Below are 24,467 nucleotides of genomic sequence, written 5' to 3'. Positions count from 1 at the left end.
GAGGCTCCAAGTTGGTAGGATGCGTGATGGGTGGCTTCTTGGTGTGTGACACATTTAAAGTTATGGTTCTATATAAAAGATTTGTTTTTCTTTATTTGTGCGTGTAATTATTGAACTTCACATCAGGAGATTGCAGTTATTCACTGAAGACGTGGCTGCTAACTCCCCTCACCAACCCACAAACTGACCGAGAGTGCAGATACAATGATGCCCATTCTCGCACTGGGTCAGTTGTAGAGCGGGCAATTGGGCAGCTGAAATGTCGCTGGCGCTGCCTTGATAGGACCGGGGGGATGCTGCTATACCACCCTAACAAGGTGTGTTGCATCGTGCTGGCCTGTGGTGTGCTGCACGATGTCACACACAGGCACGGCATACGACTCGGTGGTGGTGGCATCGACGCCAGATGACCCCAACCCAGAACCAGTGTATGTACAGCCCAACCAACAAGCCATTCAGGCCTGTCAACGTGTGATTGCGGCAATATAAATAAAATATAAATGGTAATCAGAGACGAAGTTCACTTTTTGACCAACTTCTTTAATGAGTGGATTATGTCTCTGAGTGACACTTTGTCGGTGCGCAGCAGTTCTCTGCTTAACTTCCACCTTTATATCTATATATCTATATCTATATATTTTTTAAGTTCATTTACAGTGCGAGTTTCAGATCCCACCATGTTGACAGGGTCCGCCAAACTCTCCCACTCATTTCTTTTTCTTTTGTTATTAATTCCGGAGGACGAAGTTTCAAATAAAATATTCTTTCTAGTTTCTACCTCGGATATAGTAGCACCACCAATTCACTTTTGGTAAAGTTTCGCTTCTTGCTGCTTACTTTTGGCAAAGTGGACTCATTACCGTATTAAAATTGATTGATTTGGGGGAGGAGACCGGTTGGGGTTTTGTGCTCCTGCATGTGCGCTCTATTTCATGTTAATTGGGATGTACAAACACAATATGTGTGGGATCCTGTGTACGCAGAGTTTCATACATCTGATTTTATTTTTTTTAGTATGAATTCAACGCAAGTCTTTGTACATGAGGCCCTTGGTGTTTTTCAGAGTCAGTACAAAGATCTCTTTAATGTCCTAATTAACTGTGACCTTATGTTTGCTGTCTATAAAGCATGTTTTAAGGACTGTTCAGGTGCATGTGCAATAATTGTTTATGGTTTACTGAAACATAAAAGTATATAAAAAGTTAATTTTTTTGCTGAGTTAATGTCTCATGACAGGTCAAATGACACCTGATGAAATAGGCAAAAACAGTCCTCTCTCAGTCTTTACTAAATTTTAGATGTAACATAATAGGCACTGAATGTGATTTACCAGGCTGCAAAGATTAAATAAAGAAAACCAGTATTAAACTGTGTAGCTGTTACATTAAGGAGCCATTTTACCTGATCTGACCCTTAAAGGTTACTTTTACTGTGTAAAAGCTAGATTCAGTCTTTTTAATTCATATTTTGTACTTGATTTTAGTACAATCTGGAATTTCAGTTCAGATGCAAAACACATTTTCAGGTTATCTGACTTTTTTTTTATATAAAATCATTCCAAAACACAGCAAAATAAGAAATATAAAAAACAACTACATATAAACATTCACAGAAATGTAAATGTATATATAAAAAAGCTGTTAAATCTTTTAAATTATACACTTAAAAATAGTTCATATAAATAGTTCAGGAAAATAATACAGTTAAACACAGAGTTAGCCATGAATTTCTTTACAACATTAAAACAAAACATTTTGGATAAATCTTTTTTTTTGCTGTATAAGATTTTCTCAATTAAAATATTTCAGTCATTATTGTATAATTATTAACCTGTGATTTCCTTGGTATAATGTATAAGTTTGATCTAACAGTTCTTAACAATCCAACAGGATGAAACTGAGCCCCTGGATCCTTTGAAGAAATAATAACAATGATTTTATAAGGTCACAAATGCACCAAATAAATAGTTCACCAGAGCCCAGAGTGTTTAAACAGATCATCACCTGTGCTGAAGTCTACAATGACTTATCTAGAACAACACACAATACCTAATACCTGAACAGACGTCTTATGATGTGCTTTTTCCCTGATACAGTATTCATCTGCTGTGTCTGTCAATTATAATCCAACATAAAGTCAATCAAACACAAAATCAGGTGATAATCAAACCTTAAAGTCTTTCCAGGAAAGATAATTTCTGTTCAGCAACAAAGTGCACTTCTCGGGTGATAAATGGAAGAGTGCCTCTCTAATAAATTCTGTATTAAGGAAATCACTTTGGGCATTAAAAACATCAAAAACTGTCATTTAGACAGTTATTGTAGATGTACTAAAAAACAGACTAAAAACGACAAAATTTACATTTTGGTTTAATGGGGTCCTTAACATTTAAGTGCATACATTTTCAACAAAAAGTGGCAGTTTGTTTATGATGTCTCAGGGTTTTCTTACAGCAAGTTCAATCTGACACAGAGACACTGAGACATCATAAACTCTAAATCCAGCATAGAGGGGTTCAGTGAATGTAGTGCTGAATGTGTATAAGGGATCGAGTTTGTGTGTGTCAGAGACACTGTAGAAAGACAGAGTGCCGGCTGACCAGTCTAGAAACACCCCTATTCTTTTAGAGGGAGATGAAGGTAACTGAATGTTATTGTTCCCATTATTGTGCCAGACAGTGAATTCATTTTCAGACCAGTACAGACTCCAGGATTTGTCATTGTATCCAAACCAACAGTCATGACTCTCTCCTTTTCTGTTGATTGCTTTATATGCCACTGCTATATCAGCCCCTCTTCCACTCCGTTCAACCTCCCAGTAACAGCGTCCAGTCAGACTCTCTCTACACAAAACCTGATGACAGTTTTCAAATCTCTCTGGATGATCTGGATATGACTGTTCCTCTTCCTTATGTGTCACCTTTCTGTTGTCCTCAGACAGATTGAGACGAGTGTGTACTGTATTTGGATCCAGCGTAAGATCACAGGCATCTGAACAGAAACAAAGAGATTAAAACTAGATAATGGACTGTTTTAGAGCTCTCTCTCTCTCTCTCTCTCACTTCCGGTGTGCGAGTGTGAGCGAGTGGACGGAGTGCTATGAGTGCGGGTGGAGTAGGTGTGGAGTGTTGTGAGTGAAACTCTTTTCTTTTTTTCTTTTTCTGTCTATCTCTGTCTGTATAGTTAGCGGTAGTCTTTGCTGTGTTTCGGGCCGCGTGCTCTTCACTCTGAGGAGGCATGTCGGCCCCGCGCGGGGGAGTTTTAAACTCATTCACGCGACGCCACGCTGTGAAGGTGGCATCAGCGGTGAGTGTGGAGGAGGCTTGCCTGGCAGTGGGTGAGGTAGTGGGGCACGGGAGTGTGCTCTCAGCCTCTCGAATGAACAGCGCCATCGTTGTGTTTTTAGACAGCATAGACAAGGCTAATGAGGTTGTTGAGCATGGTATAATCGTTAAAGGAGAACTCATCCCCGTTCTTCCCCTCTCTCTACCTGCTAAGAAAGTCACCATATCTAATGTGCCACCTTTTGTGAGTGATCTTATTTTAACCCAAGCTTTATCCCGGTACGGGAAGCTGGTTTCACCCATCAAAAAGATCCCGATTAACTGTAGTTCCCCTCTGCTGAAACATATTGTTTCCTTTAGGCGGTTCGCATACATGATCATTAATGATGACGCTGATCTGGATGTGTCTTTAAATTTTCGAATTGACGATTTTGATTATGTTGTTTTTGTGACCACCGCTAAGATGAAGTGTTTTAGCTGCGGGACTTTTGGTCATCTGATGCGAAATTGTCCAGAAATAATTGCAGAAAAGGAAAGGAATGTAGGAGGGCGCTCTGAGAGTGGTGACCTAGCGGGGTTAGCGGTGAGGCTGAGGGGGCTCCCCCGGGAGAGGGCTCGGTGGCGCCGGCGGCGGCGACTCCTCCTCCGGCCTCTTCCAGTGAGACGGTGGAGGGAGCGATCGCGCCGACACACGCCGAGACACGTTCGGATGAGGGTCGTAAGGACGTAGATAATGTGACATGGGGCAAAACTGGAGATGGACAAGCTGATAGGGTTTCAGAGAATAGTGCAGAGCATTTTCAAGAAATGTGTGAAATAGCTAAGTGCTGTGGAAGGGAGGAAGAACAAGCCATTTTTAAAACGCCCCAAAAAAGAAAGAAAAGTAACGAAGTACCGGATGCTAAAGTAAGCAAAAAAATTGAAATGCATGACGATGAGGATCTGGAGACTGAGAGCGATGCAGAGTCTTCTGACTCCAGTGTGACTGTTTCTCAGAATGAGTTTATCGGACGGAGCTATGAGCTTGACGATATCAAATTATTTCTCAGATCAACCAAAAACAAGAGAGGTGTGCGAGTGCAGGAATATTTTCCTGACTTAAAACAGTTTGTTGATAAAGCAAGAAGTCTAATGGCAGAAGGTTCATTCACAAATAAAGAAGTGTATCGTTTAAAGAAAATTGTGAGGAATCTTAACATTGCTTTAAACAATGACACGGGTTAATTTTAGGAGCAGGACTGGTTTTTGCTCTTTGTGTTTTGGTGTGTTTTTTTTCTTTTTTGTTATTTATGAGTGAAGTACATTTAGCCACTTTGAATATCAATGGCGCAAGAGATGTTAGAAAAAGAGCAATAAACAGAAAACAGAAAAATATTGATGTCGCTTTTTTACAAGAAACTCACAGTGACCTGAACAATGCTGTTGATTGGATGAGGGAATTTGATGGCACTTCTGTGCTAAGTCACAACACTTCAGTTAGTGGAGGAGTGGCTATTTTATTCGCAAAGAATTTCAGTCCTGCATCTTATGTGGTTGATGAAATTGTTAAAGGTAGGCTTTTAAAAGTCAGAGCTGTTTTCGAGAATTATGTTTTTGTTTTTATTTGTGTGTATGTTCCAACTGTACCGGTTGAAAGGTTAGTTTTTTTAGATTTACTATCTTCCACCTTACAAAATTGTTGCTCTGAAGAATTTCTGTTTTTAGGTGGTGATTTTAATTGCACAGAGCTAAATTTAGACAGGAATCATGTTGAACCTCACTTAGCTTCACGCAATCATCTTATCCATTTTATAAAAAAATATGAATTATGTGATATTTGGAGATCTTTAAATGGCAAGGAAAGACAGTATACTTGGGTTCATACACGGGATAATATTATTTCTTCGGCAAGATTGGATAGGTTTTACAGTTTTAATCATCATCTTAACATTTTTAATAAGTGTTACATCACACCGGTTGGTTTTTCGGACCACAGCATGGTGCATTGTAATTTTTTTTTGTGTTCAGTAAAACATAAGAGTGCATATTGGCACTTTAACACTAAACTGTTAAATGACAATTTTTTTAAAGAATCTTTTAAGTTTTTCTGGGAAACCTTCAGAGCAACAAAAGGCTCTTTTCATTCAGTACAACAGTGGTGGGACTTCGGTAAAATTCAAATTAAGCAGTTTTCGCAACAGTACACTCGCAACATTACTAAAGAGCTACTTCTGTCCTTAGAATTTTTAGAAAAAGAAATTGAGTGTCATAATCTAGCCCAGTCTAGTGGTGAAACTAGGCATATAGAAGCCTGCTTTAGGAAGAAAGCACAACTAACAGATCTACGGGGGAGTAGAGCACAGGGGGCTTTGGTCCGTTCACGTTTCCAAAGCATCGATCAGATGGATGCACCATCTAAATACTTTTTCAGCATGGAAAAAAAGAATGGGCAGAAACGTTTTATTTATGCACTTCGCTCTGAGGATGGAGTGTTGTTGTCTGATCCTGCCGATATTCGTGGGAGAGCAGTTATGTTTTATCAGAACCTGTACAGAAGTGAGATTAATTCAGGGCATGGCGTGGAAAGTGTCTTTTTTGACAATTTGCCGAAAGTCTCAGAAGAGGCTAACTTTGACCTCTCAGGAGCGTTGACCCTGGAAGAGCTCTTCAAGGCCCTGCAAAGCATGGAGTCTGGGAGGGCACCAGGAGTGGATGGCCTCCCGGTCGACTTCTATAAGGCTTTCTGGTCGGAGCTGGGAGATGATCTGCTTGAGGTACTCAGTGATAGCTTGACAGAGGGCAGGTTGCCTTTGAGTTGTCGGAGAGCGGTTATCACTCTGATTCCAAAAAAAGGGGACCTCACTGATGTTAAAAACTGGCGCCCTGTCTCACTTCTTTGCAGCGATTACAAACTGCTTTCCAAAGTTTTGGCTACTAGACTGGCTGGGGTGTTGGATTAAATCATCCATCCGGACCAAACATATTGTGTACCCGGTAGATCTATATTTGATAATGTTTCTTTAATTCGAGACATTTTTCATATTTCTAAACTTTTAAATCTGAGTTGTGGCTTGTTATCCTTAGATCAAGAGAAGGCTTTTGATCGGGTTGAGCACTCTTATCTCTGGAATACTTTGGCAGCTTTTGGTTTCTGCAAAGAGTTTGTGGACATGATTAAAGTGCTCTATTGTGACGTTGAGAGTGCACTGAAAATTAATGGTGGTTTATGCGCTCCATTTCGGGTTCTGAGGGGTGTCAGACAAGGTTGTTCCCTCTCTGGAATGTTGTACTCCTTGGCCATAGAGCCATTACTTCAACAAATAAGAAACAATTTATGTGGCTTGTGTTTTCCCAGTTTTAATAATAATGTTTGTTTGTCAGCATACGCTGATGACATTGTAGTGTTTATAAGCAAAGGAAGCGATGTACAGTCTTTGCTTAACTTAATTGAAGATTTTAGAACACTGTCTTCTGCTAAAGTTAACTGGCAAAAAAGTGATGCGTTTTTACTGGGTCAGTGGTCTGATGGGCCACCTCGTCTTCCTGATGGGTTGTGTTGGGGAAGGGGAGGTATAAAATATTTGGGAGTTTACTTGGGGGATGATGATTTTTTACAGAAAAATTGGGAAGGGGTGCAGGAAAAGGTCAAAGGCCGATTAGATAAATGGAATTGGTTGTTGCCAAATATGTCCTATAGAGGGAGGACTCTTATTATTAACAATCTTGTTGCTTCTTCACTCTGGCATAGGCTGGCCTGTGTAGATCCCTCTCCACAGTTTTTAGCTAAAATTCAAGCCCTTCTTGTTAATTTTTTTTGGGACAAACTACATTGGATCCCACAGAGTATTTTATATCTCCCCAAAAATGAAGGTGGGCAAGGTGTTATTCACCTGCAAAGTAGAATGGCTGCTTTCCGCTTAAGGTTTCTACAAAGGTTTTTAGATGGTTCGACGGACTGCAGCTGGCGCACAGCTAGTTGCGTGATTTTACGAACACTTGGAGGCTTTGGACTCGATAAAGCACTTTTTTTAATGGATCCTGCTAAACTGGATGTATCAGAACTGCCTGTTTTTTATCGTAACCTCTTCAAAGTATGGAGTTTTTTTCACATTTATAAGACTGAGAACTTCTCTTCACTCTACTGGTTGTTGCAGGAGCCTTTGATACATGGAGCCCATCTGGACGTTGCTTCACGATGCAGTCTACTCGGATTCAGCACTTCCCTTCTGAAAGCCAAGGTTTTTACTTTGGGACATTTATTAACACTAACTGGACCTTTTTTGGACAGGTGGAGACAGCTTCCAAGTTTTTGAGTATCAGATCTGTTCGCCTTTTTACCCATTTTTTGACCAAGTTAAGAACATGTTTTACTGCTGAAGAAGAACATATGTTAAAGGACTTTTTTGCAGGGGTTAATGCTCCTGATTCTGGGGATCCTTTCCCCTGTTTGTTTGTGCAACCCATGTTTGATGAGAGTACAAAAAGTTTTTTATTTTCACGTGATTCCCTGTTATTAGATTTCTTGTCAAGCGAAAGCAAAAATTTGTACAAAGCTTGTGTTCTGGCTTTTAACAAGAAAGTTATTGGCAACAGAATTGACACACCATGGCGTTCTGTTTTAAAGTTGAGCAGTGATGTAAAACCCGAATGGAGATCTCTGTATAAACCACCATTGTCAAAGAGAGTAGGTGATATACAATGGAGGGTTTTGCATGGTGCCATTGCCGTTAATTCTTTTATTTCAGTGATGAACCCAGGAGTGGGTCCTGAATGCCCTTTCTGTCCTCAAAGAGAAACTGTTTTTCACGCTTTCATGGACTGTTTTAGACTAAAACCTCTGTTTGTGAAGCTAAATGAACTCTTTTGTAGGTTTAATGAAACCTTCTTAAGTGAAAATTTTATTCTAGGTTTTAAATATTCCAGGAAGAAACGTGCCATCTGTCATTTGTTAAATTTTATTTTAGGACAAGCAAAGTTGGCTGTTTACATTAGCCGGAAAAACAGAATTGAACAAAGCTCTAGTGACGACGTTCTCTTGTGTTTCCTGGCTTTTGTTAAGTCCAGGGTATTGGTTGATTTTCACTTTTATAAAGCTATGAACGATCTTGTGGCTTTTGAACAAATCTGGTGCATTCATGGGGCTTTGTGCACTTTGTCTGAAGATGCTCTAGTGTTTTGTTTGTAGGTTTGCTGTGTACTGTTTTTTGTTTTGGTAATTGTTATTGTTTGTAATTTTTGTGGCTTGTAATAAATTTATTTTTATGCAAAAGTCCCCACAAGGATAGTAATACCAGTAAATTTTGACCTTGTGGGGACATTTAGTAAAACTACTTTACTACCCCACATACTTTAGTATCTGCAGTGAACAGTTTGCATCGTTTAGCTTGTCAGAGAGCAGCTGGGTTCCTGATTTTCCTAGGTGATTATAGCTCAGATCCAGCTCTCTCAGGTGTGAGGGGTTTGAACTCAGAGCTGAAGACAGATAACTACAGCCTTCCTCTGTCACCATACAGCCAGACAACCTGTAAGCACACATGTATATAAACTTTAACAATGTTAGGAACTCATAATGCTAATATAAGACGTGGATAATGCATTTGTTAAAATGGCTTTAAACACCTTTCTGAACACCTTTCTACCAGCTTTTAAAACATTGTTGGTGTTTAATTACCATGTTTCAGAGACTTGTCCTTTTTATATACTGTATATTTGAAACATGTTCTCACTCCCAACCCGTCAAAAATTGGCGCTCCCCTTCTTGGAGCTTTTAGCTTTAAGCTTTGAGCTTTGGAATCAGCAGAGCATTGGTTCTACAGCCTATAGACTATAGACAGTTTTCTGTGTGTGTCAGTAGATTCTGTAAGAGTCTCTGATTGAACTCCAGTGAGATACCCAGCAGGAACCGCAGGAGAAGATCCAAGTGTCCATTTTAACTCTCAATGGCTTTATTGAACATTTCCTTATGTAAATTATGAACAATATCAAAAGACTTCAATGTGTCAGTATGTTTCATTACATAATGGTAAAACACATAGAAAGCAGCGAGAAACTCCTGAAAGCTCAAATATATAAAGCTGTAGACTTTCCTCTGATGAATCACAGATTCCTCTTTAAAAATCACAGTGCGGTACAGGATATATATTTTTAAGGTTTTACCTTTTTTGGTGTTAAATTATGTACTTGTAATTATGCACTAATTATTTTAGTGTGGTATTGGATTTTAGGGGATTAATAATTAAACAAGTTAGCCTCCAGGTAAAAAAAAAAAAAAAAAAAAAAAAAAAAAAAAAAAAAAACTTACATAACACTTAAAATTCCGAATTCTACGGAGTTAAGACTCAAAAAGAAATAAAGAAATAAAATAAAATAAAAAATTGACGATTACTTGCAGCATTCTGCTAAAAATCTTTTATTTGACGCACGTTTGAATAAGATTTCATGAAAGATACTACAGAGCATGAATAAACATGTTTTAAACAATATTTAAAATGCCACAAATCTGGTCATTCAGAAATTGTGCATCCAAGCCTTTTGATTTAAAATTAAAAGTAGACACATAAGTGTTATTTTAAATAACCTGAATTGCCACCAACAATATCTTCTATCAGCATACTAAATTTAATCATTGCTATGCTTGGATCCCTAAAATGAATATTGAAACTTTCACAGTTTAACTAAAAAGGACTGTGCACCTATAATTTCTAAAATCAATTCTACACACCTCAGTATCTTTAGCTGACAATTTTGACTCTTCAGCCCATCAGATAATATCTTGACTCCTGAATCCTGCAGATCATTGTTACTCAGGTCCAGCTCTCTCAGGACAGAGTTTGAGGATTGTAGAGTTGATGACACAATTTCACAGTGCTGGTCAGTGAGATCAGAGCCAGCAAGACTGAAATAGAGCAGAACACAAGAATTAAATCCTTAACCTCATTCTAAAATTAGTGTTTAAATCATATCTGCTGAATTCTTGTAAAACATCAGGACATTATAGAAATAAGCAAAACAATAAAAAATGTAGTGTCAAACCAAGTGTGACTCACACATCCTGAAAACATTTTGATTACCCCCTGCTGGCTGCAGCATAGGTCAAACCCTGCTTTCTCCATGTAAATCAAATTAAACCTTTTATTGATTTCCCAAATATGCTTTGAATTACTTGATGTAGCTCCTATTACACTTACGTATGTTCAAGAGTTCACTTTTCCAGTAAGTTTGCTTTTAGTTAAATATTTGATGCTATTTGAATGAAGTGTGGTGTCAAGATTGTGTGGTTGCGATTGGGTCTGTGGGCGGGACTTTGACGGCCACTGTTATTTTGCACCAATGACATCGCTTGGAACCCCAGTTTGCACAACTCCAGCTCATGATCACTGCTGCACAGACTGAAATTCCAAATGATGTAATTGCCGCAAAATAACACAGGACACACCTGGGATATTTTGGCTTCACTTTCATACAGTGGAAGAAAGTGGAGACTATTTGTCCAACTTTTTTTTTTTTTTTTTGGTGCAGCAGCGTATATATTAAACACTCACAGAGCTTTTCTGCAGTTGATCACAGCTGGTATCAGTCTTTTTCTGTCTTCATCTGATGTGTTGTATTTTTTTAGATCCAGTTCATCCAGCACCTCCTCTGACATTTGAAGCATGTAGGCAATTGTTGAGCAGTGAGCAGGAGAGAGTCTGTTCTTTGAATGTTTGTCTGATTTCATTAACACCTGAATCTCACTGGACAGAGTCTGATCCTTCATTTCCAGCAGACAGAGGAACAGATTAATAGATCTTTCAGTGGAGAGTCCTTTTCCATCTTTAATCTTCTCTTTAATGTACTGTGTGGTTTTACTGATGCTCTCTGAGCTGTTCTCTGTGTCTGACAGTAGATCCTGTAAGAGTCTCTGATTGGACTCCAGTGAGATGCCCAGCAGGAACCGCAGGAGAAGATCCAAGTGTCCATTTTTACTCTCAATGGCTTTATTGACCATTTCCTTATGTAAATTATGAACTATATCAAAGAACTTCAATGTGTCAGTATGTTTCATTACATAATGGTAAAACACATAGAAAGCAGCAAGAAATTCCTGAAAGCTCAAATGTATAAAGCTGTAGACTTTCCTCTGATGAATCACAGATTCCTCTTTAAAGATCACAGTGCAAATCCCAGAATACACTGCAGCGTCTGTGATGTCTATGCCACTCTCTCTCAGATCCTCCTCATAGATCATTACATTGCCTTTAATTAGCTGTTTGAAAGCCACTTCAGCAAGTTTCACAATCACTTCTCTGCTGGACTTCTCTGGATTCCTTTTTTCATACTTTTGATTCCTCATGTTGATTTGAATAAGCAAAAAGTGGATATACATTTCTGTCAGAGTTTGAGGGATTTCTGCACTGTCATCTTGTTTCAGAAAGTTTTGAAGCACAGTGGATGAGATCCAGCAGAAGACGGGTATGTGACACATGATGTGGAGGCTTCTTACTCTTCTAATGTGTGAGATTATTTTGCTGGCTTGGTGCTTATCACTGATTCTCTTCCTGAAATATTCCTCCTTCTGAGGGTCACTGAATCCTTGAATTTCTGTCACACGGCTAATATATTTAAATGGGATCTGACTGGTTGCTGCTGGTCTGGAGGTGATCCAAATGAGAGCAGAGGGAAGCAGCTCACCTTTCATGAGGTTTGTTATCAACACATCCACTGATGAACTCTCAGTCACATCAGAAACTTTATCACTGTCTGAAAACATCAGTGTTATTCTGCTTTCATCCAGACCATCTAAGATGAAAACAACTTTACACTCCTCATAAATCTTTGAGTCCACATTTTTAAGTTCAGGATGAAAGTCCAGCAGAAGCCTGTGAAGACTGTACTGATGATCTTGAATCAAGTTCAGCTCTCGAAATGGAAACACAAACATGAAATCTACATCCTGATTGGCTTTTCCCTCTGCCCAGTCTAGAATGAACTTCTGCGCAGAGACAGTTTTTCCAATTCCAGCAATGCCTTTAGTAAGAACAGCCTTGATTTTGTCTTTCTCCTCACATCCTGGTTCAAGTAAGGGTTTAAAGATGTCATTACAGTTGATTGGAGTGTGTTGTGAGTGTTGTATTCTGTCTGATTTCTCCATCTGTAAAACCTCATGTTCTATATTCACCCCTTCACTTTCTCCCTCTATAATGTAGAGCTGTGTGTAGATCTTGTTCAGGAAGGTTTTATTCTCTTGGAGTCTCATTCCTTCGAATATGATGTCATACTTTTTCTTCATGCTAGTTTTGTGTTGCTCTTTGACTGTCTGTAGTTCAGTCTTCTTCTGCAGGGCAGAATATGTATAACAGTGAGACAAATCAGCAGAACTGGATTCTCCCATGACATGACGTGTTTGCAGAGCAGGATGTGTTTTGGATCGCTTTCTACACTTAGGACAGTCAAAGTCTTCTGATGGTCTGGATTGATCCCAATAGCAGCTGATGCACTGTCTGCAGAAAATGTGTCCACAGGTGATAGATACTGGATCTCTCAGAACCTGCTCACAAACTCCACATCTGGACTGAGTGTGGATCAGCTTTTTCCTTTCACCACTGCTGTTTTTTCAAAGGAGAAATATGATTTTTTTTTTTTTTTTATCAGAATAAAAATAAAATAATCATGAAGGGAGATTTTGTAGTTATATTCTGAACTTGAAGTTAGAAATTCATACAGTGATATTTTGGAAAATAGCTTATCCATTGGAAAATAGCTTAACATTAAGTGTGTTGTATTAAAATGTAATAAAAGGCTTCACACAGTATTTGTAACATCATTTAAAGGGTTTAACCCATCTCTATTTTTCTTCCTCTTCAGACATTCAGAAACAGTGTTTTGTCTTACCTGGGGTCAGAGGTCACTTCTCTATCACTGAAAGCAACAGGCTGCTCTATAGATCTGTTACTCTTCATAGACACACAGCTGGGTTCTGTAGAGTCTGCAGTGTCTCCGTCCATCTTCTCTTTAAGACTCATTTTAGAAGTAGTGTTTGTAGCTTTGATAGCTGTGACATTAAAAGTGATATACAGGTACATAATCATAATCAGCCAATTTATTTATTCCTAAAATCCCAAGAAACTTTTGCAGCCTTTCTTGGTAATGTACAACATTTTTGTGTGAGGAACAATGCTGAATTTAAGTAATCCATTTTGAACAACTGTTATATGACTTAAGACTAATGAGATGGATTTGACCAAGTATCCACAACATCCTTTCCAAACAAAATGACTTGGGATTGGTGATCTGATCAGTTCTGTTTTGTGTATAGGGCACTTCTTAATAAAGTAAACAGAAAGGATTAGTCCTCCTGCAATGTCCCCACTTCCATTTTTATTCATTTGCAGGTTTTGTGACAGTAATATACAGGATCTGAATTTTGCTCTGTTTCTCACAAAAAGCAATCATATGGGGAAAGCAGTCACATATGAAGGTTTGCATTACAATGCACAACAAAATTCATATTCAGTTGAAGTAGTTTTTTTTTTTTTTTTGTATAATTTATGATATTTTTTATTTTTTATTTTTTTTGAGACACAGCATATTAAGAAAACATATTTTGTGTCCTACAGTAATCAAAATAAATAATAGGTTTGCATGGTAACTAATTAAAAATTATTACAAAAATGTTATTAATTTCAAGGTTTTTATATGTAATGTTTTATATTTAAATGTAGTTTTGTTTAATATTACATAATACTTTGGAACAGGTTAGTGTTAGAAATTTCACGGAACAGAATGAAATGTTAAAATTTTAAATTATATTAATGGGTTGTCAAGGAATTTTTGCACTTAATAATTTTCAAGTCAATCATAAAATCAGTTGATCATAAATGATGACTAAAACTTCTTTTTTTCAAGCCTAAACTTTAAGTACGGTTTAGAGAATGGAAATGTTTTACCCTTTAGTAGTGTTGAAACATGGACAATGATCTCATGATTTGAGGAACAAGCTGAAATATTCTGTAAAAGAGGGGGGTTGCTGGTTCGCCACAGTAGGGAAACAGTCATATTAAGGGAAAAATGATGTAATGTGACATGATGTTACTTTTCCTGTGCACCGTTTCTATATAAACTATATTTTTTTTTGTCAGGGCATTCTCTGTGATTGGTGTGAGGTCCCCCCTAAGCATATTCAAAGACGTTGTTCTGTTTTACTTTTCTGTTTTAACATTTACTGCATTCTTTTTGATTGAACATGTGTTTAGTTTTATAATTATTGTGCAATTGGCATGAAGTTTTATAGGTGCACAGGTGCATATGAAGAAAAAAAAAAAGATGTTCCAGCTATTTTTTCAACTTGGTGTGAGATAGATATTCATTCTACTAATTTTAATCTTGAAATATTTTATTTTCCAATCATTAGTAACCTATTTTTCTGCAGCATTGACTGGGTTGACCAGAGTCAGCCTTGCACTGTAAATGGCCTCACCCCTACCAGGGAGTCCATAAGTCCAACAAAGAAACAGGAAACGAAACAAAACAAAACAATAAAAAATACAATGTTGAACTTTCAGCTTTACTACAGCAGTCAATTTTATAGTCATTGCCACATTTTTTATCAAAATGTTCCTTAAAAAATGCTATTAAAATTTTTATATCAAGTGTGGTTTGTCGATGAGTAAAAAGCAGTCAGAAAAACAAATGGCAAACATGAAATATGCTTTATGTTGTGCTGAAATTAAAACTGAACTCCCTTCATCTTTCTGTACAAACTTGTTGAGAAATAAACATAATGAATGACTATGCTACAAATATGGGCTTAAGTTTGATTATCGCTGCTTACAGGCTATATATTGTAGTTGCATTTATTACTGTTTACACAAATTGTGTGATGTTACGTATTAATTAGAATATCACGTCACAGATTTATAATCTCAATTCCATGTGTCCATTAAAAGTTCTTACCATAGCTTGGACTCGCTGGTGTGTTGTATTTTAGCCTTTTTCCTATTAAAAAAAAAAAAAAAAGAAAAAGAAAAGGACTTGAGAAAAAAGTGTTACCACAGAATATTCCATAATCCTGACCTTACATCCACAGCATCCGACTGTTTATTTCGGGTAATCAAAACTTATTTTATGAAAGTTGTTTGTGCATGCACTTTCACAATAAAATTTACAGTAGGTGTGGACTTTACACACAACAGCTCCAGCATTTACTTATTAACTTTGTTGAAGTAGGGAACATGTTATGCCCAAGAGCAAAACAAAAAGACATGAACTTTCTTTTATTCCCCATGTTTTTAAATGTTTTTATAAATGACTGGTTTGTGGTTTTGAATGTTACTTTCATGCATGTCAGGTTGTGCTGCTAAAAGAAAAAGCAACTGTTATTTTTTTGTGCTCCAATAACCTGCCTTGTCAAGTTTTTACAATAAAACTAAAACTAAATTACAGGTGCATCCCAATCACCTGTCAGAAAAACATTCATATAAACTCCCACCTCCAGTTGTATCGTGATATTTTCAAATGACTTAAATTATCACATATTTCTATCGATTTTTAGTCGGATGCATCATTACATCCTTAGCAATAAATTATTCATAATTGATTGATACTCCTTAATTCCTCTTTTTCATCTTTTAAATGTTCCTTTCTAAAATAGCCTGCCACTTATATATGCCCAGAAAGTGTCTAGTTCTGTGTACATTCACACAAAGACTGGCTAAATGCTGCCTATACACAGCATTTAACCACTGGATTCACAAAAATCATTCAAGTGTTTCAAAAATGGATCAACTACACATGGGCATTAATTTTAATTTGAATAATCACAGTAGGTTATTTAACCACATATTACTATGTCTTTGAAAGGCTTTTGTCTTTCAGTCATGTTAACATACACGGTAACACTTTATAATAACTTTGATTAATCATTCATTAACGAACACTATACTGTTTAACTAATTATTACTTACTATATATTCACATATCTAGAAATATGAGATAATGTGCTTGCTAATGTCAACTAATCACCTTATTAAACATTACCAAATGATTAACAGATCATTATTTAATGTAAATTGAAATGCTTACAAATTCAATTCATATAATCATACATATTTTAAAGTCTTCAAACTATTTTGACAAGGTTTGCAATTATTAAAAGCTTCATTAATAAATCATTAACTAACATTATATAATGCTTTATGTATCATTTGTTAATATTTACAAATGTCATTAAACTTTTAATGTGTTCTAAAAATCTACAAATGATTTTAACATAAATTATACAATGATTATACGTTTATTTGTTAATGTACTTTTGAATGCTTACAAATGCCATTAAACTTTGGTTCACATATAAGCTAATGCTCATTTTTACATTTACAAATGTCGTGAAAGTATAGCTTACTTAGTAATTTTAAGCACTTCACAAATTATTCATGTTAATATATTCATTAACTCATAATCACAGTCTGTAAAGATCATAGGTTACACTTTATTTTGATAGTCCACTTTAGGCATTCTACTACATATAAGTAACTTTGCAACTACATGTGAACTAAGTCTCATTAGTTTGCAACTACATGTCCACTAACTTTCAAAGCAGACTGTTAGATTAGGTTTAGGGTTAGTAGAATAAGTTGATATATACTTGCAATGTTTAGAAGAGTGTTAGAAGATATTAAGCAGACAGTCTACTTATACTCTAATGGCTAGCTAACATGCAGTTGCAAAGTTACTTACTGTTAGTAGAATGTCTAAAAGTGGACTATCAGAATAAAATGTTACCAGATCATATATTTGGTCTTTGTTTGTTGTGAAAATTTGTACTATTTGCACATCTTAAATCATTTATTAATCATTTGTTAATGTTTTTGCAGTACCCAATATAAAGTTGAGACTATTCATCATTTGTAAATGTTTATAAAAATTTACTGATTTTTTTAAATATCTTTATTGGCACTGGACTTTTAGTTACTGTAACAACATTTATGTAAAGGGTGGTTAGTTCAGTTTAGCTTAATGCTTGGTAAACATAACACACATGACAATTTGGATGCAAAACATGTTTTTATTACCTCAACACCTATAAGTATACTGTTTGTATCATTAAACAGAATATTCCTTGAATCATACACCAACAGGAGGGGGAAAAAACAAACAAATTTTACATTTTTCATGTATCAAAATAATGCAATATAAACAGATTGAATCATGTTGCCCAGTAATCAAATTGGCCCTGTACAATGCTGACCCCTTTTCCCAACCCTTAAACCTACTCATACCACCAAACCTGAGCCTAACCTTACCCATATCACATCTCACACCCACTTGGTGCGAGATATTTATTCTACTAATTTTCATCTTGAAATATTTTTCAGTCATTAGTAGCCTACATTTCTGTAGCATTGATTGGATTGACCAGAGTCAGCCTTGCATTTACTGTATATGGCCTCACCCCTACCAGGGAGTCCATAGGTCCAAAAAAGAAACAAAAAACAAAGCAATAAAGATACACAATGCTGAACTTTAAGCTTTCAGCTTCACTAAAGCAATCAAGTTTATAGTTATTGTCACATCCTACTTTTATCAAAAGTTCCTTAAAAAATATATATGTAATATTTTTATATCAAGTATGAGTTTGTCAAGGCACATAAAAAGTCAGTTGGCGATATAAAAGTGGCAAACATGAAATATGCTTTTTGTTGTGCTGAAATTAGAACTGAACTCCATCCATCTTTCAGTACAAACTGCAAAGTAACCTAATGTATGACTATACTACAGATATGGGATTAGCTTTGATTAGTGCTACTTACAGGCTATACAGTATATTGTCATTGCAATTATTACTGTTTACACAAATTGCATGATGTGGTGTATTAATTAGAGTTAAATATCGCTTTACAGATTTATAATCTCAATTCCAAATGTCCATTAAAAGTTCTTACCATAGCTTGGACTCACTGGTGTGTTGTTTTTCAGCTTTTTTCCTATTAAAAAAAAGAAAAGAAGAAGAAAAGGAATTGAGAAAAAAAGTGTTACCACAGGTTATTCCATAATCCTGATTTTGCATCCACAGCGTCCGACTGTTCAATCAAAACTTAAGGTTGTTTGTGCATGCACTTTCACAATAAAATTGTGTGGACTTTACACATCATATGGCTTCTACTTATTAACTTTGTCGAAGTAGGGAACATGTTACGTCCAAGAGAAAAACAAGGTTACACTTTATTTTGATAGTCCACTTTAGACATTCTATTAACTATAAATAACTTTGCAACAACATGTCAACTAATTCTCATTAATTTGCAACTACATGTCTATTAAGAGCAGACTGTTAGGTTAAGTTTAGGGTTTGTAGAATAAGTTGACATATAGGCAAGGCAAGGCAAGTTTATTTATATAGCACATTTCATTCACAGAGGTAATTCAAAGTGCTTTACATAAAAGGAAGTAGAATAATCATAAAAACAATAATAAAAACAATAATCACAAAAAAGGAAGTAGAACAATCATAAAAACAATGATCACAACAATGATCTAAAAAATGATTTAAAATAAGTTTAAGACAGTTAAAAACAGAATTCAATCAGTTCGGACGAAGCACAGTGCTCATTCAGTAAATGCACAGCTAAACAAATGAGTTTCGAGTCTAGATTTAAATGTAGCTAATGTTTTAGCACATTTGATCTCTTCTGGAAGCTGGTTCCAACTGCGGGCAGCATAATAGCTAAAAGCAGATTCCCCTTGTTTTGTGTGAACCCTTGGTATTTCTAACTGACTCGTTCTTAATGATCTGAGTGGTCTGTTAGGTTTATATTCAGTGAGCATATCTGCAATGTATTTAGGTCCTAGGCCATTGAGTGATTTATAAATGAGTAAAAGTACTTTAAAATCAATTCTAAATATAACTGGAAGGCAGTGTAGGGACCTGAGGACTGGTGTGATATGCTCAGATTTTCTGGTTCTAGTCAGAATCCTGGCAGTAGCGTTCTGGACGAGCTGCAGATGTCTAATGGTTTTCTTGGGAAGGCCAGTGAGGAGACCATTACAATAATCCACCCTGCTTGTGATAAAGGCATGAACAAGTTTCTCCAAGTCTTGACTGGAAACAAAACATCTAATTCTTGCAATGTTTTTGAGATTATAGTATGCTGATTTAGTTACTGCTTTGGCATGACTACTGAAACTAAGGTCTGACTCCAGAATCACACCAAGATTCCTTACTTGGTTTTTAGTTGTTTGACCCCTAGCATCAAGGTATGCATTCACCTTAAGAACTTCCTCTTTGCTTCTGAATGCAATGACTTCAGTTTTCTCCTTGTTTAACTGAAGGAAGTTCTGGCACATCCAACTGTTAATTTCATCAATGCATTGGCAGAGGGAATCAATGGGGCTGTAGTCATATGGCGATAAGGCTAGGTAAATCTGGGTATCATCAGCATAGCTGTGATAAGCAATTTGGTTCCCCTTCAGGAACTCGAGCTGCGTCAAAACGCTAGGGGAACGCCTTCAGCGTAAGCACGCTCTGAATCACGTGTAATCAGTCCAATAGAGAAGTGAGACGTCATAGGCGGGTGACGTCACAGACCAGGAAGCTTTAAAGCACGTGCGCTGGAACCGGCATTCAGCTTCATTCATTCAGCAAAGCGCTCTGTGTGTGTGAACGTGTCTGTTTTTCGGTGCCAGTTTGTACCACTTTTATTTGTCTAAAGCAGCTCAAAAACTCAAACATAAGGGCAAACCATGTTACAAGCTGTGTGTTCCTCCCCTGCTTGCGCTTTATTCCGAGTGGGGATACACACAGCTTGTGTATGGTTTGCTTGGGAGCGGATCACGCAGAGTTGGCTCTCGAGGGAGAGACTGCCCGCACTGCGAGCTTCTTTCCCTGCGTGCTCTCCGCTCCCGGAAGGCTCTCTTTACTGAGGGAGCCTTCACCAGCGTTCCTCGCGGGTCTGGCCCTGCTTCCGCCGAGGTGTAGCGGCAGCTGCACTCGTGGGGTTCGCAGTTGGATCTATTGGAGGGAATGGAGACGGGTGAACCCCTATCTCCTTCCTCACCCGGTAGATCCGGGGCCCGTTCTCAGGGATCGGAGGCCCGCTCTGCAGTTCCTTCCCCCCTGGGAACAGCCTCAACGCTCCGTATTTCTTCCTCCGAGGAGGCGGAATCTGAAAGCGTTGAGGTGGCCCCACACTCGCCCCAGTATGAGGAGTTGTTGGAGGTGGTGACTCGTGTGGTAGCCAAATTAAATATCGACTGGCCTGCCGAGAAACCAGCCGAACCGCAGCGAAGCAAACTAGATGAATGCTTCCTGCGTAGTAGGCCGCCTCCTACACACCGGAGCCTGCCGTTTTTTCCCCGATCTCCATACTGAGGTGTCGAGATCGTGGGGTGACACAACTTGGCATTCTCGGCCCGTCTCTTTGTCCCCGCCTCTGATTATTATGGAAATGTGGTGGGGACAACAGAGCGCAGTTATAGACCGATCCCTTGGGTAGAACAGACGCTCGCAAGCTATCTGTCTCCCGAAGTGGCATCGTCTCTAAAGGCTCCGGTCTTACCCTCCAAGCCACTGCGTACAACATCAGCGCTGGTGGGTAAGGGGTACTCGGCAGCAGGTCAGGCTGGTTCTTGTCTGCACACCATGGCGGTGCTGCAGGCATATCAGGCTGATCTGCTAAAAGAGTTCGATGATAGCGACGAGATAAGCAAGGATGATATTTCCGAGCTTAGGAGAGCCGCTGATTTGTCTCTCCGCGCCACCAAAGAGACCGCCCGTGCCATCGGCAGGTCTATGGCAGCTATGGTGGCAGCGGAGAGACATCTGTGGTTGACCCTGTCTGATATGAAAGAGAAAGACAGGGTCTTTCTCCTCGACGCACCACTTGTGCCTTCTGGCCTGTTCGGCGACGCCGTCAATTCCGTTGTCGACAGGTACCAGGAGGTTCGTAAACAAGCGGCGGCGTTTCAGTGGTCTCTCCCTCATCGCGTTCTGACTCTTGGGGCTGCTGGGCGGGAGCAGCCCCAGCCGAGTACCACCTCCTCACACAGGGCGAGTCAAAAACAGAGCGTCGCCTCTTGAGCTGCTCTGCAGCGGGACCGAGACCAGTGGCGCTCTAAGTCGGGGGCTTCTAAGCCGAGGCCCTACCTGAGGGTTGTGCTTCAGGCGAAGAAGTCCTCGACAAAGCGGTCCTGCTGGGGAGGGGCGGGTAGCACCGCATTCGACGGTGTCCGTCTCTCCTCAGTGCCCTCGGGAGACCATTATGCGTACCCTGCCGGTGAATGTTGACAGTTAGTCAAGTTGTGTCACAAATCAGGTCCCAGGACTGGTTTGTGACAATAGATCTGAAAGAAGCTTACTTTCACGTCTCCATCCTTCCTCAACACAGGAAGTTCCTAAGGTTTGCTTTCAGGGGCGTAACGCTAGCAACGGATGCGTCTCTCACCGGTTGGGGTGCGGTCATGAGTGGCCACCCAGCCCGCAGTCTGTGGAGTGGTCGCCATCTTTCTTGGCACATCAACTGCCTGGAGATGCTGGCCGTGTTTTGAGCGCTGAAACACTTTCTCCCGGACCTAACAGGCCGCCATGTGTTGGTGCGCACCGACAACATAGCGGTGGTCTATTACATCAACCACCAGGGAGGTCTGCGTTCGCGCCCCTTATACAAGCTGGTGCACCAGATCCTTGTGTGGTCCCAGGACAAACTCCTCTCGCTGAGAGCAGTTCATGTTCCTGGGCATCTCAATATGGGAGCAGACATCCTGTCGAGGCAGGGGCCGAGGCCTGGGGAATGGATGCTTCACCCCGAGGTGGAGAAGCAGATTTGGTGAGTGTTTGGCCAGGCTCAGGTGGACCTCTTCGCGTCTCAGGAGAATGTGCAATGTCCCCACTGTTTCTCTCTGACTCATCCAGGTCCACTCGGGCTGGATGCCATGGTACAGACGTGGCCGAGGCTTCGTCTGTATGCTTTTCCCCCGATCGCTCTGCTCCCGGGAGTTCTGGAGAGAGTGCGCTGGGACGGGGTGTCCCTTCTTTTAGTAGCCCCGCACTGGCCGGCCCGAGCTTGGTTCTCGGACCTGATTTCCCTCCTCGACGGCGCTCCATGGGAGATTCCCGTCAGGAGGGATCTCCTCTCTCAGGCGGGGGGGCACCATCTATGTACCGAAGGTCCCCTCTGCAGCACCACGGCCTGTTGTACTCCAGGCCTTTTGTCCTCCTCCCTTTCGGGATTCGGACCAGCAGAAGTTAAATTATATGTGTCCAGTTCGAGCACTGGACACATACGTCCACAGAGCTGCCCTGCGGAGAAAGTCAGAACAGTTATTCGTCTGTTACGGCCCCCCTAAGAAGGGCCTCCCTGCTTCCAATCAAACACTCAGCCGCTGGATCGTGGATGCCATCTCTCTCTCTTATGAGTCTTCAGGCCTCCCCTCGCCTTTGGGGGTTAAAGCCCATTCTACTCGAGGCATTTCTGCCTCTAAGGCCTTATTGTCTGGTGTCCCTTTGCAGGACATCTGCAATGCTGCAGGATGGTCCTCGCCCCTAACCTTTGTTAGGTTCTATGATTTAGACCTGCGAGTCTCTCCTGGCTCTTCTGTTCTCTCGGCCTAGCACACACACTAGGCAGGGATTTGTAACTAGGGCGGCGTGGGTATACCGTTCCCCTAGCATTTTGACGCAGCTCGAGTTCCTGAAGTGGAACGTCCCAGGTTACTACTGTAACCCTGGTTCCCCGAAGGGAACGAGACACTGTGTCTCGGGCCCTACTTCCTGCATCCCTGCCAGCGTTTCGCTTCTCATGTAAGCTGAATGCCGGTTCCGGCGCACGTGCTTTAAAGCTTCCTGGTCCGTGACGTCACCCGCCTATGATGTCTCGCTTCTCTATTGGACTGATTACACATGTGATTCAGAGCGTGCTTATGCTGAAGGCGTTCCCCTAGCGTTTTGACGCAACGTCTCATTCCCTTCGGGGAACCAGGGTTACAGTCGTAACCTGGGACGTTCTTTCTCATTATTTTACTTAGTGGGAGCATATACAGGCTAAACAAGAGCGACGCTAGAATTGAGCCTTGAGGGACTCCGCATGTCATGGACGTCCACTTAGACTTATGCTCTCCTATACTCACATAATAACCTCTCCCTTCTAAGTATGACCTGAACCAATTGAGGGCCATCCCAGAAAGCCCGACCCAGTTTTCCAGTCTCTCTAGAAGAATTTTATGATCGACAGTTTCAAACGCAGCACTAAGATCTAGTAGTACCAGTACTGATATTTTGCAAGAATCAGAATTTAGGCGAATATCATTTATTATCTTAACGAGCGCTGTCTCTGTGCTGTGATGCGGTTGGAAACCAGATTGAAAATTGTCCAGGTATCCATTTAAGTTTAAGTAGTTGTTCAACTGATTGAAAACTACCTTTTCAATAATCTTGCCTATAAAAGGAAGATTAGATATTGGTCTATAGTTGCTTAATATGGTGTTATCAAGATTGCTCTTTTTCAGAAGGGGCTTAACAACTGCAGTTTTTAGGGAGTTTGGAAAAGTCCCAGAAAGAAGTGAGGTGTTTACCACTTCTAAGAGATCTGCTTCTAAACAGTTAAACACACTTTTGAAAAAAGATGTGGGAAGTGTGTCAAGTTTGCAGGTTGAGGATTTAAGGTGCTGTACTATTTCTTCCAAAGTTTTGCTATCAATTGCTTCAAAAACAGACAATGTGACTTCTTTTTGAAATTGCAGTCGAATCTGTGTGACCTCTGCATAACTTGAGAATGTGCTAATCACCTTTCTGATATTAATGATCTTCTCTGAAAAGAAGGAGGCAAAGTCATTGCATTTGCTGTTAGAGAGCATTTCACTGGGAATCTGACTTGGGGGGTTTGTTAGTCTCTCAACAGTAGCAAAAAGAGTGCGAGTGTTGTTTAGGTTACTGTTTATAAGGTTTGAGAAGAACTTCTGTCTTGCTGTGGCTAGTTCCACATTGAAAGCATGAAGGCTGTCTTTATAGATGCTATAGTGAATTTCAAGTTTCGTCCTCCGCCACATCTGCTCAGCTTTTCTGCATTGTCTTTTCATACTCTGTACTGCTGTTGATTTTCTCCAACATGATTTTTGTCTGCCAGTCGTCTTACTGACTTTCACTGGTGCAATGTCATCAATGACATTCTTAACTTTTGAGTTAAAGGACTCCAGGAGAAGATCAACAGAGTCTGCAGAAATGCTTGGCATTGAAGAT

General features: G+C 39.5%; 2 protein-coding genes across 4 annotated transcripts in view; both read right to left on the bottom strand.

Moving 5' to 3' along the window:
* The window catches only part of LOC127156202 (protein NLRC3), an 83,047-nt gene extending 64,260 nt beyond the window's left edge, over nt 1-18,787 (bottom strand). The window contains exons 1-2 of one of the 3 annotated variants that reach the window (XM_051098944.1): nt 18,181-18,787; nt 15,194-15,235 (exon numbers count right to left, since the gene is read on the bottom strand). The gene's annotated coding sequence lies outside the window, so the exon portion shown is untranslated. The remainder of the gene's footprint in view (nt 1-15,193; nt 15,236-18,180) is intronic. The other 2 variants (XM_051098947.1, XM_051098945.1) reach the window with 2 other exon arrangements.
* Nucleotides 1,817-13,293, bottom strand: LOC127156190 (protein NLRC3). Its single transcript, XM_051098918.1, has 8 exons — nt 13,133-13,293; nt 10,804-12,846; nt 9,984-10,157; nt 8,611-8,784; nt 5,916-6,070; nt 3,852-4,034; nt 3,062-3,420; nt 1,817-3,009 (listed from the first exon to the last, which is right to left on the bottom strand). Exons 1-8 carry the CDS (start codon nt 13,261-13,263, stop codon nt 2,437-2,439), a joined length of 3,792 nt encoding a protein of 1,263 aa, XP_050954875.1. The 5' UTR covers nt 13,264-13,293; the 3' UTR covers nt 1,817-2,436.
* Nucleotides 18,788-24,467: the final 5,680 nt, after the last annotated feature.

Source organism: Labeo rohita, chromosome 25, assembly GCF_022985175.1.
Source record: "Labeo rohita strain BAU-BD-2019 chromosome 25, IGBB_LRoh.1.0, whole genome shotgun sequence".
NCBI classification, from domain to species: Eukaryota; Metazoa; Chordata; class Actinopteri; order Cypriniformes; family Cyprinidae; genus Labeo; species Labeo rohita.
Note: the sequence above shows the minus strand (reverse complement) of the source record. Positions and strands in the feature narration are given on the sequence as shown.